This window comes from Primulina eburnea, chromosome 2, assembly GCF_022965805.1.
Source record: "Primulina eburnea isolate SZY01 chromosome 2, ASM2296580v1, whole genome shotgun sequence".
NCBI classification, from domain to species: domain Eukaryota; kingdom Viridiplantae; phylum Streptophyta; class Magnoliopsida; order Lamiales; family Gesneriaceae; genus Primulina; species Primulina eburnea.
Genome location: NC_133102.1, coordinates 5317440 through 5334062, shown reverse-complemented (window position 1 = coordinate 5334062; position 16623 = coordinate 5317440). Strand labels below are relative to the sequence as shown.

Below are 16623 nucleotides of genomic sequence, written 5' to 3'. Positions count from 1 at the left end.
AAATTATTACGTTAGTCCTACCGAACCAAATAATAATGGTGGTCATCATAAAAAAAAACCCCAAAGAAATTACAGATGAAGGGTCTTGCCACGACGTGGAATATATAAGATCCTTCATTTTAACTATTTTGAGTTAATCTTATATATTATCTTAATATTTGTTTAATCGGTCTCTTATTCTATTCATATTTACAATAATAAGTAATATTTAATTTTTTTGTAAGTGATTCAAATAAGAAATCCTTCTCATAAAATTGACTCGACAGACTAACAAAAATTTTGTGATATTTAAAATATGATTTAATTAATATATTATTCTTAATTTTTATAAATTAACCATATGTTTTACCAATTAGTATTAAAAAAAACAGAACGAAACTTTATTTGCCAATTCACAAACGAAGCGCAATTGATGCTCAAGAAACTCGAACGAGTAAAAAAAATCTTACAGATCGAACTCAAATTCCAAAATCGCTAGTTGAGCTAACTCGAGTATTGGGATATCTTTACATATTATTTATTTTTGTAGTTTAGTTTTGATTCATAATTGGTGGCCACCATCCCATTTGCTAAATCTGGAAGGGGAAAAAGATGACGACGATGCCAAATACAAGTAGGAAAACACGTGGATCGTTTTATATGGGAGAGGAAACGACTCTAAACAATCCTATGTTGGTTTCTTGATATGCCAAAAAAAAAAAAGATCGATTTTTTTAAGAATTTTACAAAACATTCTGTAGCTAGCCTGCCTATCTCGATTCTATATTTGTGGGATTAATGGATTGATTGTGTTTTTGTGTAGAATGGTGAATTTGAGTTGAAATAAACGCGAAGGATCGTAGAGAAAATGTTGGGACGTTTCTCATTGTTGCTTATCTGGAGAGAAAACCCAGAAAAGGTCATCTAAAAATGGCGCTCCAGGATACAAGAAGGCAGATTATTTTGCCTCTTTTGATAATATATCCTTCAAATCTGGTAACTCACACACAAAGTTATTCATGCTTCATCCCATTGCCTTTTTTTCCCTTTCTTTCATTTCCAGGAAGACGTAACCAAGGGTGGGGTAGCTTATATATCGAAATGAAGCTTTCGGATATTGGTGAAAATGATAATGCATGATGAGAATGGCATTTGAATTTTAAACAAATTCGAATTCTGCGTGAAGTTTTTAGAAATATATGACGATTTTGTGGCTAAATGTATCAAGAATAGCCAGCGAGTACATATCCGTTCTTGTTTCCTACATTAAATATGATGCTCATTTGAGTAAAATTATTATATCTGTAACAATGATGTGCAGATGCTAGCAGAAGACGGTATATAGCGGAAGAAATAGAAAAGCTAGGGAAGGGTAATATATCTGCTGATATTTTCACATTCCGTGACCTTTGTGCTGCTACTCGTAACTTCAAGCCCGACACTTTGATCGGAGAAGGCGGTTTCGGGAGGGTATACAAAGGCCACATCGAGAGCAAAAATATTGTAATCCTGCTGTCCTTCACACCTTTGTAACCATCGCAGCATGTTTTTTGAGTCATTCGAATTGATTTCGTTTCGTTTTCTTGTTTGTACCCCCTCAGGATGTTGCAGTGAAGCAACTTGATAGAAATGGATTCCAAGGGAACAGAGAGTTTCTTGTGGAAGTATTGATATTGAGTCTGCTTCACCATCCCAATCTTGTTAATTTAGTTGGATATTGTGCTGATGGTAAACAGAGGATTTTGGTTTATGAGTACATGCACAATGGTTCTTTGGAGGATCACCTTCTCGGTATGTTTGATTTATTCTTCTATATTATTTGTTTATCGTATATATTAATATTTAAATTAGTATAATGTTTTTGAAATGATATAATTTGAAAATTAAATATGCCAACTGTATGTATTGTTGTGTGAAGATGTAGGACCAGGGGAAGAGCCTCTTGACTGGCATGCAAGGATGAAGATTGCAGCAGGAGCAGCAAGGGGACTCGAATACTTGCATGAAACCGCCAATCCACCTGTTATCTATCGAGATTTCAAGGCATCAAACATTCTTTTAGATGAGAACTTCAATCCAAAACTCTCGGATTTCGGCCTCGCGAAGCTTGGTCCGGTCGGGGGGCACACCCATATTTCCACCAGAGTGATGGGAACTTACGGCTATTGTGCACCAGAGTATGCATCCACGGGCCAGTTGACTACAAAGTCGGATGTATACAGCTTCGGTGTCGTGTTTCTCGAGATAATCACGGGCAGGAGAGTCATCGACACTACAAGACCAACCGTGGAGCAAAATCTAATAGATTGGGTACGTAAAAGTTTCACTTGTTGTCCAAATCCAGACACGTTTTATATTCCGCTACAATTTGTATATCGATTCACAACATTATCTTGTAAACATAAATCTTTGCAGGCACGACCTTTGTTCAGAGACAAGAAAAAGTTCCATTTGATGGTAGATCCGTTGCTTGAAGGGGCATACCCCGAGAAGGGGTTGCACCAAGCTCTTGCAATCGCAGCAATGTGTCTCCAAGAAGAAGCCTCGATTCGACCATTGATCAGCGACGTCGTAACTGCACTAGAATATCTTTCAGCAGGCAAAAATCCAGCAGAAATAACAGAAGAAGAAAATAAATGATCTCCGATAAACAGTGTAGAGATGCATTTAAATGTACATTATTCTGTAAAGTTAAACCAGGAGAATATATAATATATGTGGAGTTATATGTGCAACGCTATTTCCTAAATGATGCCAACAAAGCTGACACCAACTGAAGTAATAATTCCTCTGGAGGTGAACCTTGCCACTCCTAACTCCTGAGGTATGTTTACCAGTGAAGAAGTTTAATGTAAAATCAAGAAAATCTCAATTTTTTTTAGATTGGTAAAAGAGGTCGGAAAATTAATATTAAATATAGAAAGTGTGTCAAATTTGTCTTACTTGAGTATAAACAATAACCTAGTCGAAATGGCCCCAAGGAATAGTGGGTATGATAGGGTATGGCAAACACCTACGCTGCCTCTTTGGATTTACCTAAGAAGTGCTAAAATAATTAGGCCGAAAACCTTAGCTGAAGTGCATTTGAAGTTATAATCCTTTATGCCTTGAGAACGAGTGGCGAGAGTCATTTGTTTTCTCTTCGAATCTTTTTTATATAATAAGAGTAGAGAATAGAGAACACGATAACGCACGATCCAAGGACTATGACCAATATATAGATAATGTATGTCATCATCTTCTAATATTTCTGTTTTTGTTCATCGTAAAAACATAAAGTACATTTTTGTTTTTAGACATTAAAAACCAACGACCAATCAGATATATTAAAGTCTAATAATCAAAACTTTAATCGTTCACTTTAAATTTGAGTTTAACCTAATAGACAAATCATAACACATAATAATTCACATATAAACTCGTATAATAAAATCGATCCAACACTATTACACTCTAATTTATACATGATGAAAAGATAGTAAATTTTAGCATTCATTTCATTAAATAAATAAAAGGGTTAAGAGTTCGCCTTCCAACGTCGAAGGTACTTTGTTTTTCAACTCTTGTTGTCATGTAATATTTGGATCAAGGTGTCTTATTATAGAGTTTGGATCCTTTGCTATGAAGAGCATAGACGTGAGATTCACATGATCCAACGGCGATAATGTGCACACAACCTCAAATTCAAACTACTTGTTATATTGTTATTAACGTTTCGTTTGTTTTCTTAAATTTATGCTATTGGGAGTGCGACACCAAATCATGGTTGTGTATTTGAACCATGTTAATTTTTATTTTATTTTAAAAGATTTTTTTGGTGTTCACGGAGTATACAGATAGGATGTTGCTCGACTCTTTAATCTTCATAGAAGCATGAATGGGCAAATTCGTCCTTAATTATTTGCTGCTATGAAACATGAGATTAAATGAATCTTTTGGTTTGCCAAATGCCTTTCAAGGGGACGAATCCAAGTTTATATTTCTTGAATTATAACAATATATCAAATCTCGATCATATTATTTGGTAATTACTCTTGGTTAGTTCTTGGTTGTTCAACTCTTCCAAAATTGTCTGAAATTAATGAGCAAATTAGTTAGGATGTGTGATCCATCTAGATTTTTTATGATGTGATCTCTGTTGTGGTTTTATTAGACATAGTCTATGGATAATAAAAAATGAGAGTTGAATTGGAAGTCAAAATCTTAGTAACTAGGTAAATATACTTTGGTCACTAATATCATTTAATGTCTATTATATGTATTTTTTATCTTGTAATCAAGAAGTTTAAATCTAATAAATAGAATAAAATGAGATATTACTAGGGTGGACAACGGTCGGTTTGGTCCGGTTTTACTCTACAACGGTTCGATTTTCGGTTTTGAATATCTCTAGTCCAAAACCAAACTATTTTATTACTGTTCGGTTCGGTTTATACGTCCGGTTATATACGGTTAGCTAAAATTTGTTAAGAAATAAAATTATACGTCACTTTATGCAGTTAAAATCTAAACCATAGTATTTTTCAAACATTTAATTTATGGGACTTAATCTTTTATATATATACAAATATATATGTGTGTAAACTGTGTTGTGTACAAACATGTCATATGAATATAATAACAATATATAACTAATTAACCATGTAAACACGAATAATACATGAATCCAATGGAATATTTAGTAATAGGAATGATAACAAGGTGTCAACCAGCTCGAATGGAACACCAATCATCTTACGAAAAAATTAAAGAAATATATACAGAAAAGAAAAGAAAACGTTGACCCGTGAGTAGTGAGAAAGAAAAAAAAACGATCGAATTGAAAATTGAGGGTCAATGATACTAAGTTCTTAAATCATAATAGGCTCATTATACATAAAAAGTCTTATACTTAAATAATATGGTCCAATATACATAAAAACCATATACTTAACAATAATATGGTCGGTTCGGTTATTCGGTTTTTTGGAGATTAAAACCAAAAAACGAACCGAACCGAACCGAACCGAACGAACCGAAAAATCGAATTTCATAAATTTTAAAACCATAATCGACCGAAAACCAATAAAGCCGAACCATTTAAACCGAATTATTGTTCGGTCGATTTTTTCGGTTTTTGGATTTTATGCCCACCCCCAGAGATTACAACGCCTAAAACTTTGTTTGTATTTTCACTTGATTTCCATGGACGCAATTGATGATAATAAATGTGACCTTAGTGTCAGTTGATACTTTTATTACAATATAGTCTTGTCTATTTTTTCTATGTGTCTCGAGAGTGATATTCTCTGCGTAGTTTTACAACAACTCACGCAGAAACAAATTATGTGGGGTTCATCGTCATTTTTCTGTTTTCGTTTCAGATATTCAGATAAATAAATTTGTGTATATTACACTAGAAGTGTTACTCACAATGTGATATAAACAAAATCATTTGGAAATTCACTTAAAATTATCAGTAGATGGAGGATATATTTGTGTATTCAATCTAAACTTTTAATGACTTTTAATGACTTTTTTTAAAATGTGGACTTTTGTGGAGTTGATGGATTTAGATTGACTTTTATAGAATCTCATGGAATTGTAAAACATATTTCATAGACTTTTATAGACTTTTTTTCAAGATTTTTGTAGACTTTTGTAAACTTTTGTAAACTTTTATAATTGTGATTTATTTTTTTATTAATTTTTTTAAATAATTATTGGACATGTATAACCTATTAAATTTTAAATTTTTTTATTTCATGAAAATGTAAATAAATTTTACTTATTTAAAAGTTAAATAAATTTAATTTATGAAAAACGAAAAATGAACTATCCAATTTATTGAAATCAAAATTTCAATTCTTTATGTCAATTCAACATATTAATGAACAATATTTTTATAAGTTCATAATAAAATTTTATTAAAATGAACAATTTATGAAATACAATAATCATAATGATTCAAGAAAAAAACAACAATTCATCTATTTTTACACATAAATATTGGCAATATAATAAATTCAAGATTGATCAATCATACCTTTGAATAGAAGAAATTTTTTTGAGAGAGAGAAGAACCCTAGAGATGACTTGAGATAGAAGAGAGATAGCGTATTTTTCAAAAAAGAAAGTCCATCAAAATCTTTGGTATATGTGGAAGAATATTTTAGATTTTCTGCAACTGTACATAAGGCTTCAAGGTTGGTACATGAATAATAAAATAAGAATCCTTGAAAATCTATGGATTTTTGGATACCTCTTGACTTTTGTAGAGTTTTAAAAAGTCAAGTTTGAATAACACATGACTTTTTAAAACTCTACCAAAATCCATGTTGAATACTACTAAACATATATAGAGTCATTAAAAGTTTAGATTGAATACCTCTAGATTTTAAAATTCCATTAAAGTCATTAAAAGTTTAGATTGAATACACCCTCTTAGTGATAAATTTTTGTAGCTAAAAGAATTTAGAAATTTGAGTGTGAAATACAGGCAAACCCAAAAGTGGGCCCTTAAGCAAGAGGTGTTGGAAACGCAAGAAACCATGTTGGATCTTGTTTCCACTTTCTTGAATTTGAAAGAATAAAAGTTCTCCAAACTCATCCACTGTGGTAAGAGTTGATTGATTTCTAAATGGAGATAGTACAACCCACGTCGCTGTTTCTCTCCAAGATTCCGGCTTTATGCATAATTTAATAAACCAAACTCATTTCATACGAACCCATCAATCGTCCTTCGGAAGTTCTTGATTACTGAGTTTGTTGGTAAACTTCCATTCTTCATCGTTATCGATTTCTTCATTTTTGAAATTGTTCTTGGTTCATTTGTTATTTGATTAGTCGTATTTTTTTAGAGAAACCAGAGTTGAAATTTGAATTTTTTATTTTATTTTAATCGCCACCCATCCCAGTTTCTGGTGATACCTGGATTGGGTGGTGTTGATGCTTCGGTTGTATGATTAGCAAAGTGTTAAGAATTAAATTGTGAAGAATTTGGGCAACTTCGAGGAGCCAATGCCTCTAGAAAAGAAGGAAGATCTTAATTTTGTGGCAAGTGTCTCGTGCCATTTCCGGATGATGATAGACCTAAATTATACATATCTGCAAATGAACTTGAAGCTCTAACACAAGGTGTTGGATCTGTCACTGACTCCTCTTCCATGCGAAAAATGAATCTTTCATCTTATTCCTTGCTTCAATGACTGTGTTTATTGTGTTGGATTGAGAGTTGGGGGTGGTTGGTTTTGGCCTTTGGTTAATACTTATTAGTCTGCAACCAAGACCGCTCATTTATGGGTCTTAATGGAGCTCAAATGCTTGAACAGTTAGCCTTTTGATTTGGCCACTGACTTAGTGAGTCCGGCCTATCCTAGAATTTTAAGCAGTGAAGCATCTATTTTTGTTAAGTAGGTCACTTATGAAAGATGATTATCCCACCATTATGTGCCAATGCAAGAAAATTCGAACTTTTTTATAGTAAGCTTCTCAGATGCTAATCATCCTGCTTTCACCTAGTCCTTTTTCGGCGATGAAGGGATTTAATTTTTTTTCATCACTTATTTTGGTTCTTATTTTACGAATCATCAAATTTCAATATGGTTTATGTAATTGAACCGGGGTATTGTTCTTTTGTGCGCCCCCTCTGACTCCAATTGTGTGTGCCCCTGATTAGATCTAAAGGTTTATTTTTTAAATATCAAGATAATGCTTGTTGAGTCAAATGTTCTCGTTAATGTTGAAAATAGTAGAAGTTATTCTAAAGAAACAATGGAAATATCATGTATGTGGACCATCATACTTATAATCACAATTGGAGTTCTTATGTTCAAGGTTGTTTTGTGTTATGCAACTGTATTTAGTTTAGAATCGCCTATGCTGTTTCAATAGCATTTAGAGAAATGTTGATATTGTTTAGGAACCGTTGTTGTATGACCCGCTGCTTTGATGTAGGATCTTAAATTTATTGTTTCAATATCTACTAGAAATAACTGAAAAATATGCTTTGATGCAGGATCTTCAATTGATTGATTCAATATCTAGTAGAACGAACTGAAAAATACCATCTTCTATAATATAAATTTTGTATCAATTTTGTGCACTAGTGGCAACATTATGGTACAGACATTAGAAGCTATCAGGGGTGGGGGAGGATCCATTAAAATAGGAACCACTGGGACGATTGGTGCCCTTATGTCCCGAGAATTAGACTCTGCAAAATATGCTACGAAGGTGTCGGATTCATGCGCTTCTGTCTCTGCTCCGACTGGGGAGTCGACTCCAAGAGAACCAAAATCTAAAACATCAAAAGATGAAGCAAGTAGCAGTGGCCCAAACATTGCTAAAAATCGTAAATGCCCTGAAAATGTAAGGAGGTCAAAGCTCAACTCTGGAGGTACACATCATATCCCAATGCTCACATCTTGTGATATTTCGATAGATGGAACCCCTATAAGAAAAATACCCATCAAGAAAGGATCGAACATGGTTGAAATAGTGGACTTGAAATGTGGGAATTCCGACAGGACATGGGTGAATCCTATTACAAATCGTCTTAAGAAACTTGGCTTCTCAAAATTATCTGATAATGTCGTCTAAAGCTGCTGACTTTTTAAGATCAGCTTTCAGATTCCGGTAAGTGAATCGTGACAACCCACTCAGCTGGTTTCTATACGCCACTTCTGCTGTAGAACACATCCTCGGCATGTTCCATTTGTTTCCTTTCTTTTTCTTAGTTGATGTATTGACATCTGATCCTATATTGAGTCCCGCGACTTCACATATGGATGCCAAGTTCACAAGTTTACCTGATGATGTCTTGTTGGAGCTGCTCGGACCATCTAACTCAAACTGAGTAAAGTACTTAATTTCTTGCATGATCAGGGATGCAACCGTACCTCTGGTCCCAACAGCTGCTGCATTCGATGTTGCAGCCATTTTCTTTGTAACCCTTGAGCCATCACCGTCAGATGTACACTCTTTCTTCTGCATGTTAAAGGGGAATGCGGATGCCGGTGATTGAATAGAGGCATTTTTCGTAGATTTGCTTGGAGTTCGAGACATATTTGGAAGATCTTGTTTCTTTTCAGTTTCGTTCAAATCTTAACCTTATATTCTTGATCAAAAGTAGTCTTGAAATTTCATTGGTTGTGATGTGGTCACTGGATTCATGTGCATTCACTTAAAACCATTTAAATTGTTTGTCTTCTCCCATCTAATGCATTCACTTTTTCTTTTTATTTTTTAATTATTATTATTTTTTATTTTATATATCTCTTGCTCTTAAGTTTTGGTAGGTGGTTATTATGGGGAATTATGAAAATGTTACGATGCTACTGCTTCCACATCACAATTCACATAGCTGACCTATTTTGGTTGCAGTGTGCCGCATGAATATGCAAGGGAAGGAAATTGGGGCAAAATGTGCTAATGTTTTTGAAATATATTTTCATTCTTCAAAATATGAAAGAATCATAGCTCCAATCTTTTCCATGAAATATCACTTTTGTTTTCATAAATTTTCTAACAAAATTATTTTTCCATATTCTAAAAAACCCATTTATATTATATTATATTTTAGATAAAGTTGGATTGGATTTTTGTTTCATTTGTGATTTGGTGAGAGAAGTTGAGTACTTTCAAGAGTTGGGGCCTAAAACCCCCTCTTTTCTTTTTTGCCTTCTACCTGCACCATTCAACGACTGCAAATGGGATTTGGTGGGAGAATAGCAGTCATCTGAAATCCAAAAATCTGATCTAATTATTAAACTTGGGTCGATAAAATATGATATTTATTTCAGTGGATTTAATAAAAAAAATTGAAAAATAATAAGATATTTCCATCTTTTTCTTTATGATAATTCTTTATGAATCATGTTTTTGAAAACATTTATTCAGTAAATGGTTCATAATATTTTATTATTTAGTAGGTAGGTATCTTGTGAGACGATCTCATGGATCTTTATCTGTGAGATGGGTCAATCCTATCGATGTTCACAATAAAAATTAGACAAAAACTTATGTGAGATGGTCTCACGGGTCGTATTTGTGAGACGGATCTCTTATTTGGGTTATCCATGAGACCGTCTCACAGATTAAGATCCGTGGGACGGTCTCACATGAGACCCACTCTAAAAATTAATACTCTTAGCATAAAAAATAATATTTTTCATGTATAACTCCAATAAAAGATATGTCTCAAAAAATACGATCCATGAGATCGTCTCACACAAGTGTTTGTCTTTATTATTTTATCATCTATTTTGCTATGTGTTACAATTTTTTTTTATTTAATTTAATAAAATAAATATAAAAGTTCAATAGTCGAAAGTGATATTGTTTGCAACCAATATTAAAGATTTCAAGAGCTTACAAAATTATGAGATAAAACATATCAACATAACAACTAGAATTCATCTTCTGAGTCATTAATGCTTAACTAATACTTACGGTTACTTAAAAATGATTACTGACTTTTAAAATTAAAAAAAATATCATTTTGTGTGTTTTTTAAATCTGAATTATGCTGTTAACTTCTGCTTAATTTCATTGAAATACAAAAATAGGTGTGATGCTGATTTTCCTTCTACAACAAACAAGCATTAATGGATTTAATCACTGATACGACGTCTATTTTAACAATCCGTTTTGAATCATGATCTTTAGCGGTCAAAACACACTCCTTGACTACCATCAATTCAGCTAAATTGCCTTTGGGGTATGTAGACTAGAGATGTAAATGATCCAAACCAAGCCGAACAGTATCAGGCTGGAGCTTGGCTCGTTTAAGATTAATGCAAGCTCGAGCTCGAGCTTGATTCGAGCTTTTATCATCTGCCTTGAGTTTGGCTCGTTTAAGATTGATAGAGCTCCAGCTCCAGCTCCAGCTCGAGCTTTATTCGAGCTTTTATCATCAGGCTAGAATTCGACTTGTCTTGAAATTACTAAGCTTGTGAAAAGCTCGAGTTTGACTCGTTAAAAGTTCGTTTATCATGTTAATCAATCCGGGCTCGAGCTTGGTTTATTAATAGATCGTTTATCATATTTAACAAGCCTGCCTTGAGCTCGGCTCGTTTTCGATCTCGTAAAACATACAATTGAGCTCGAACTTGAGCTTGATTCGAGCTTGTTAAAATTAAATATATCTATTAACTAATTTTATATTAGACATAAAAGTTTAACTTTTATTAGTACTAATATTTTTATTTGTCAACTCAACAAATGAGTCAAACTCGAGCTTACAAGCCACCTAAACGAGCCGAGTTCGAGCTCGCGAGCCTATTAACGAACATGTTTGCGAGCTCACGAGCCGAATACGCTTAGGCTTGAGTTTGGTTTGATTAAGTTCTCGAGCTTAAAATCGAGCTTGAGCTTGGTTTGATATGATTAACAAACGAACTCAAACAAACTTTTTATCGAACCGAATTCCGAATAACTCGCGAACGATTTAGTTTGTTTACCTCCCTAATATAGACCTCAATAAAACCTAAGGAGGTGGCCTTCAAGACGATGAGAGACGCTTGTCAATGGTAATTTTGCTAAATTCGACAACTCACACACATATTTTCCATTTGTTGTACCCAACAAGACAATTACAGCACACCTAGTGACAGACAAGAGATAAAAACAAAAAAACAAAATCATTTCTGACTTGTAAGACGAGTAAATTGACCATACCAGAGTTGGACAAGTCTCCATACTTATTATTTTTCTACGATATATATATAATATATATATATATATATATATATATATATATATATATATTATTTATTTATATTTATTGTAGAATTTCATTCTCTGGTTTTCAGCTAGCTCTTGACTCTTGTATAAAATTTTCCCACGCAGTTTGGTAAATTTCAAGAAAGCCGGCAACTTGGCCTCTTCCCCCTTATCGATCCATCCACCACAGAGCTCCCGGCCCTTAAAATCAACGACTGGGCTACCCAGAAACACCAGCCGGCCACCGGGAAGATGACGCAGCTCTGCCGCAAAATAGTGCAGGTCAACCTTCGATGGAGCCTAGCGGATAAGGTGACAGTTTTCCGGCGTTTCTTCAAGTTCATATGGCACAGAATCCTCTCCTGCTCGACAAGGCCGCCTGCTTCTCCTCGTTACACGAGGTTGTCTTCCAGAAGAAACTCTTCCCCGTCATCAGTGGCTGCGTTGGAGTATCCCGGTTGCGATCCCAGCACGGCGTCGTGTAGCGGCGGTGATTCCGACTTAGTTTGCCTGAAGATCAGCCTGCTGGGCGATTGTCGGATTGGAAAAACAAGCTTTGCGGTAAAGATTTTTAATATTATTAATTAAATTATTTATTAATTTTAAAAAAAAGTATAATTCTTGTTGGTACCTTTTTAAATTCCTTCACCAACCGTAATAAATAAATATATGTAAAATTTCTTGGTTTGCATGTGATTTAAAAAAATACCGATCTTTCATTTTTTGTCAGATAAGGTACGTAGGAGATTTACAAGAACAGAAAAGTCTGCAAATGAAAGGTCTAAATTTGATGGACAAGACATTTGACATTGGAGGAGCTAGGATCGCCTGCAAAATATGGGATGTCGGAGGTATATATATATATATATATATATACACTATATATCTATTTTCTCCGTCTTACACATTCCCTAAATTGGCAACGCTTGTCGCGAACTGCTGTTTTTTATTTGTTTTATGAGTAAGTTTTTTGTGAGACGGTCTCACGAATCTTTATCTGTGAGACGGGTCAATTTTACCGATATTCACAATCAAAAGTAATACTTTTAGCATAAAAAATAATATTTTTTTATAGATAACCCAAATAAGAGATTCTTGTCATAAACAAATTTTTGCCTTGTCTTATATATGTGTGGTTAGGCAATGATATGTGGTGGATGGCTAACTTATGAGTCTGAAAATCTATGAGGATTCTTGGTTTATGATTTTCTTGATCACAATGACTCGAAAAATACTAACAAACAAGTCAGAGTAGTATCAAATCAGTTGAAATATGTTGGCTAATATAATCGAAAGACTAATAATTATTTGAATTCACCTTTCTTGTTGGCTATTTTATGAATCCTTCAATTTTTCAATTTTATTTTCTTCTTGGATTTTATCAGTATTTATCAAGATTTTTATCATTTTGGTAGATAATAATTTCAGCCAATCCATATGCTCATTATTGATATCCTTTTTTGGGGTCTAAATTCAAGTCCTACAATTGGCACTTGGAGTGAATCACATAATATCTACATGGCTTGTAATAAAAGCAAAGTTATATACTAAAATAGGAAGTCATTAATTCGAAAGTTAGTGTTGATGGGTCAATTTTTAGGTGGCGTGTCTATTTTGCATGGAATATAATTCCTAATTTATTTAATTTTAATAAATGTATTTAAAATTGGTGAAGAAAATATATTTGTGCAGGTGATAAAAGATCGTTGGATCAAGTCCCAATTGCCTGTAAAGATGCTGTGGCCATTTTGTTTATGTTTGATCTTACTAATCGGTGCACATTGAACAGGTATATATATATACGTCAAAAAAACTCAAAAAGAAGGTCTCTTGTGAGATATTCTCACGAATCTTTATCTGTGAGACATGTCAACTATACTGATATTTACAATAAAAAGCAATACTCTTAACATAAAAAGTAGTACTTTTTCATGAATGACCCAAATAAGATATCTGTCTCACAAAATACGACCTGTAAGATCGTCTCACACAAGTTTTTGTCAAACTCAAATATGTCCGAGCAAGTAGAGTAGACGAACGTTTAATATGATAGTCATGACTTCAGTTCTCTTATCAACATTTTTTTAGTCGAGTATGTCGTACATTTGGTAGTATGCATGTAGTAACTTTTCACTATTATTTTGAGTTAATTATATTGATAATAATATGAGGTTGGATGCAGTATTATTGGATGGTACAGTGAGGCAAGAAGATGGAATCAGGTACCGAATTACATTACTTTAAGTTTAAGTTACTTTTCTATATATAAAGTTGAAGCTTCGATGACATTTTATTGCTTTTTTTTTCCCACTGTTAACTGTCGGAAATTAAAGTAAATTCCATAATTTCGAATTAAAATATGTTTGCATATTGTGAAAATTTCACATTAGAGAAAAATTAATATTGTTGTCATATGAATTGATATCGACGTGAAATTATATATATATATATATATATATATATATATATATATATATATATATATAAATTATAGATGTAATTTAAAGTTTATTTTCTTTGAAATAAATTTTTATAAACAAGATAAGATACGATGATGTATCCTGCTTATAAGGAGATGGATTTGGATTTAATATTTTCTTCTTCACATTTTTTATTTGCAGACCGCAATTCCAATATTAATAGGAACCAAATTTGATGATTTTGTCCAAATGCCACCGGATATTCAATGGACAGTCGTTAGACAGGTAACGGATAGTTCGCAAAATAACTTTATCGATCGAGGGTCGAATTCGAGGCAGCTAATTAACGAGTTTTGATGGATGAATGCAGGCAAGAGCATACGCGAAAGCGATAAAAGCGACTCTTTTCTTTTCGAGCTCGACACATAACATCAACGTCAACAAGATCTTCAAGTTCGTCATGGCCAAGCTCTTTAACTTGCCATGGACCATTGAGAGGAATTTGACAATCGGCGAACCCATTATCGACTATTAAATAGTAACAAAAATTAGTGACTTTTGTAAATATTATGAGAGAAAATGGGTCTTCTAACCTCATTTACATTGTGTTTTTATTGATGTCTTGTCCTGTTCTAGGATAATATAGGATGTCTAACTTTCAAACGATATTTTTTTAAAAAAAATTATGACTGACATCAAGCAAAAAAAAAAAAAAAAATCACCCTAAAAATATCTTAAAAAGTCGCATCCAACACATATTTCATGTCTTGAATGTGGATGTATTTGGATATTATATTTTTAAATACTTTTCGATAATATTTGGATTGATGAATGATAAAGTCTAAATTTCATAGAGATTTTATTTTATAATATTTGTGTTTATCTGTAATTATTATATCTAGTATGTGTTTATCAAAATTATTTTATAATATTTGTAGATTTGAATAAAAAATAGAAAAAAAAACTAATTTGGAAGAAAATCTGTGCAGATTTTGATAAATAAAATCTCTACAATTTTTTGAAATTGACATTGGCTTCAAGGAGTTGGAGGATTAGGTCCATGAAGTAGAGATAAAAAGAGACGTGAAAGAAACTTACAAAAAGTGGTGCAAAAAAGAGAAAAAACCAGCACAGAAGGGGGAAGGAGGAGAGAAGAACATAGAGAGAAGAAGACAGAGACGTAAGGAGAAGGGCAGAAGAGACATGAGAGAAAGGAAGAGATGATGCAGAAGATAGTCACGTAAAGAAATGAGGGTATCATAAGCGAAAGCAGAGGAAGGAAGAGAAGATCGGAGTGCAGAATTGAAGGGAAGAAGACAGAAGGCAGAAGCATGTTTTATTTGACGAGGATTTTTCTATGCTACCATCATATATGTTATAAATTAGCTAGTTAGACACTTTGACTAAAAAAAGAGACAAAAACAATCTCGTATCACCTCGAAATATATCGAGATAATATTGGAGAAAATAAAGTGAAACTAACTCAATGTCTCAATAAAATGCACAGAATTGATCTGTTATATTGTGTCAACAAAGTTTTAGAATTGTTCTCATACCATTATAAATAGAATGAGAATTATGCACAATTTATTTTTCATGTATTTCTTTTTCTAAATGAATAATTTTTTTCTTTTTGAAAAAAACTATTTTATTGAGAAATATTGACATTTTATATGACATTCATATGTCGCACAACCATGAAGTAGCAACATAATCATTATATAACACTTAACGTACACATACAATTCTTCAATTCCTTATTCATTATGTTTCGTTGAAATTTAAATCTGAATCATTCTTGATCTTAACATTTTGCTTTAAATATGATTTAATATATATGTATATGTTTCATGTTACTTAATTAGACCTAATTTCAAATATCTATAAAAAAATGTGCTTGAATTATATCATACAGAAATTAGGACATAGTACGTAGGACCGAACGCTTGCCGCTTTACCAAAAGCTATAGCTAGTAGTAATGGTGCAACTCAAATCTTTTAAATCGCGCAGCAGCTCAAGCACCACAGTTCGGCCGCTCAAGCAAGCAGGGACAATTATTGCATCCAACAATCTTCCTCCCAATAATTGCACTCCTTGCAATCAATGGGAATCGAACCCGTGACCTTGCCTCTGATACCAATTGTAAGACCGATCGCTTGTCGTTTTACCAAAAACTATAGCTAGTAGTAATTGTGCAACTCAAATCTTTTAAACCGCACAACAGCTCAAGCACCACGGTTCGACCGCTCTACCAAGCAGGGACAATTATCGCACCCAACATAGTAATACACAACATTATTTTTTTATTTAACATGTCTTTTTTTTCATCAACTATGTTTGTCAAAACTTTTTTGTTCAAAATTTGACGCATTTCATAGATTATATGTATGAAAAACCAAGAAATTATATAATTCACAGAAACCATTTACTATTCTCTTCGTAGAACAGAAGACTCAAAATACGTGGCTTTGATTGATGCACTCTCATATTTATTTTTATATAAACAACAAGACACATGAT

At 33.1% G+C, this 16623-nt stretch overlaps 3 protein-coding genes across 7 annotated transcripts; all 3 read left to right on the top strand.

Moving 5' to 3' along the window:
* Nucleotides 1–416: 416 nt before the first annotated feature.
* LOC140822700 (probable serine/threonine-protein kinase PBL23) lies at nucleotides 417–2633 on the top strand. Of its 2 annotated transcripts, none has more exons than XM_073183542.1 (6): nucleotides 417–613; nucleotides 803–975; nucleotides 1301–1482; nucleotides 1581–1770; nucleotides 1898–2289; nucleotides 2395–2633. In XM_073183542.1, the coding sequence occupies exons 4-6, from the start codon at nucleotides 1737–1739 to the stop codon at nucleotides 2617–2619; spliced, it is 651 nt and encodes a 216-aa protein (XP_073039643.1). In that variant the 5' UTR covers nucleotides 417–613; nucleotides 803–975; nucleotides 1301–1482; nucleotides 1581–1736; the 3' UTR covers nucleotides 2620–2633. The 2 variants fall into 2 exon arrangements, with proteins under 2 accessions (XP_073039643.1, XP_073039642.1); XM_073183541.1 differs by having other exon boundaries at nucleotides 417–671.
* Nucleotides 2634–5436: 2803 nt separating this feature from the next.
* LOC140822701 (uncharacterized) lies at nucleotides 5437–9191 on the top strand. Of its 4 annotated transcripts, none has more exons than XM_073183546.1 (3): nucleotides 5437–5458; nucleotides 6407–6729; nucleotides 8067–9191. In XM_073183546.1, the coding sequence occupies exon 3, from the start codon at nucleotides 8077–8079 to the stop codon at nucleotides 8557–8559; it is 483 nt and encodes a 160-aa protein (XP_073039647.1). In that variant the 5' UTR covers nucleotides 5437–5458; nucleotides 6407–6729; nucleotides 8067–8076; the 3' UTR covers nucleotides 8560–9191. The 4 variants fall into 4 exon arrangements, with proteins under 4 accessions (XP_073039647.1, XP_073039646.1, XP_073039644.1 ...); XM_073183545.1 differs by having other exon boundaries at nucleotides 5442–5458; nucleotides 6407–7095; nucleotides 7976–9190; XM_073183544.1 differs by having other exon boundaries at nucleotides 5443–5458; nucleotides 7976–9190.
* A 2562-nt stretch (nucleotides 9192–11753) lies between these two features.
* LOC140822699 (septum-promoting GTP-binding protein 1) lies at nucleotides 11754–14716 on the top strand. The gene is made up of 6 exons (XM_073183540.1): nucleotides 11754–12243; nucleotides 12413–12533; nucleotides 13375–13471; nucleotides 13865–13904; nucleotides 14304–14387; nucleotides 14473–14716. Exons 1-6 carry the CDS (start codon nucleotides 11935–11937, stop codon nucleotides 14635–14637), a joined length of 816 nt encoding a protein of 271 aa, XP_073039641.1. The 5' UTR covers nucleotides 11754–11934; the 3' UTR covers nucleotides 14638–14716.
* Nucleotides 14717–16623: the final 1907 nt, after the last annotated feature.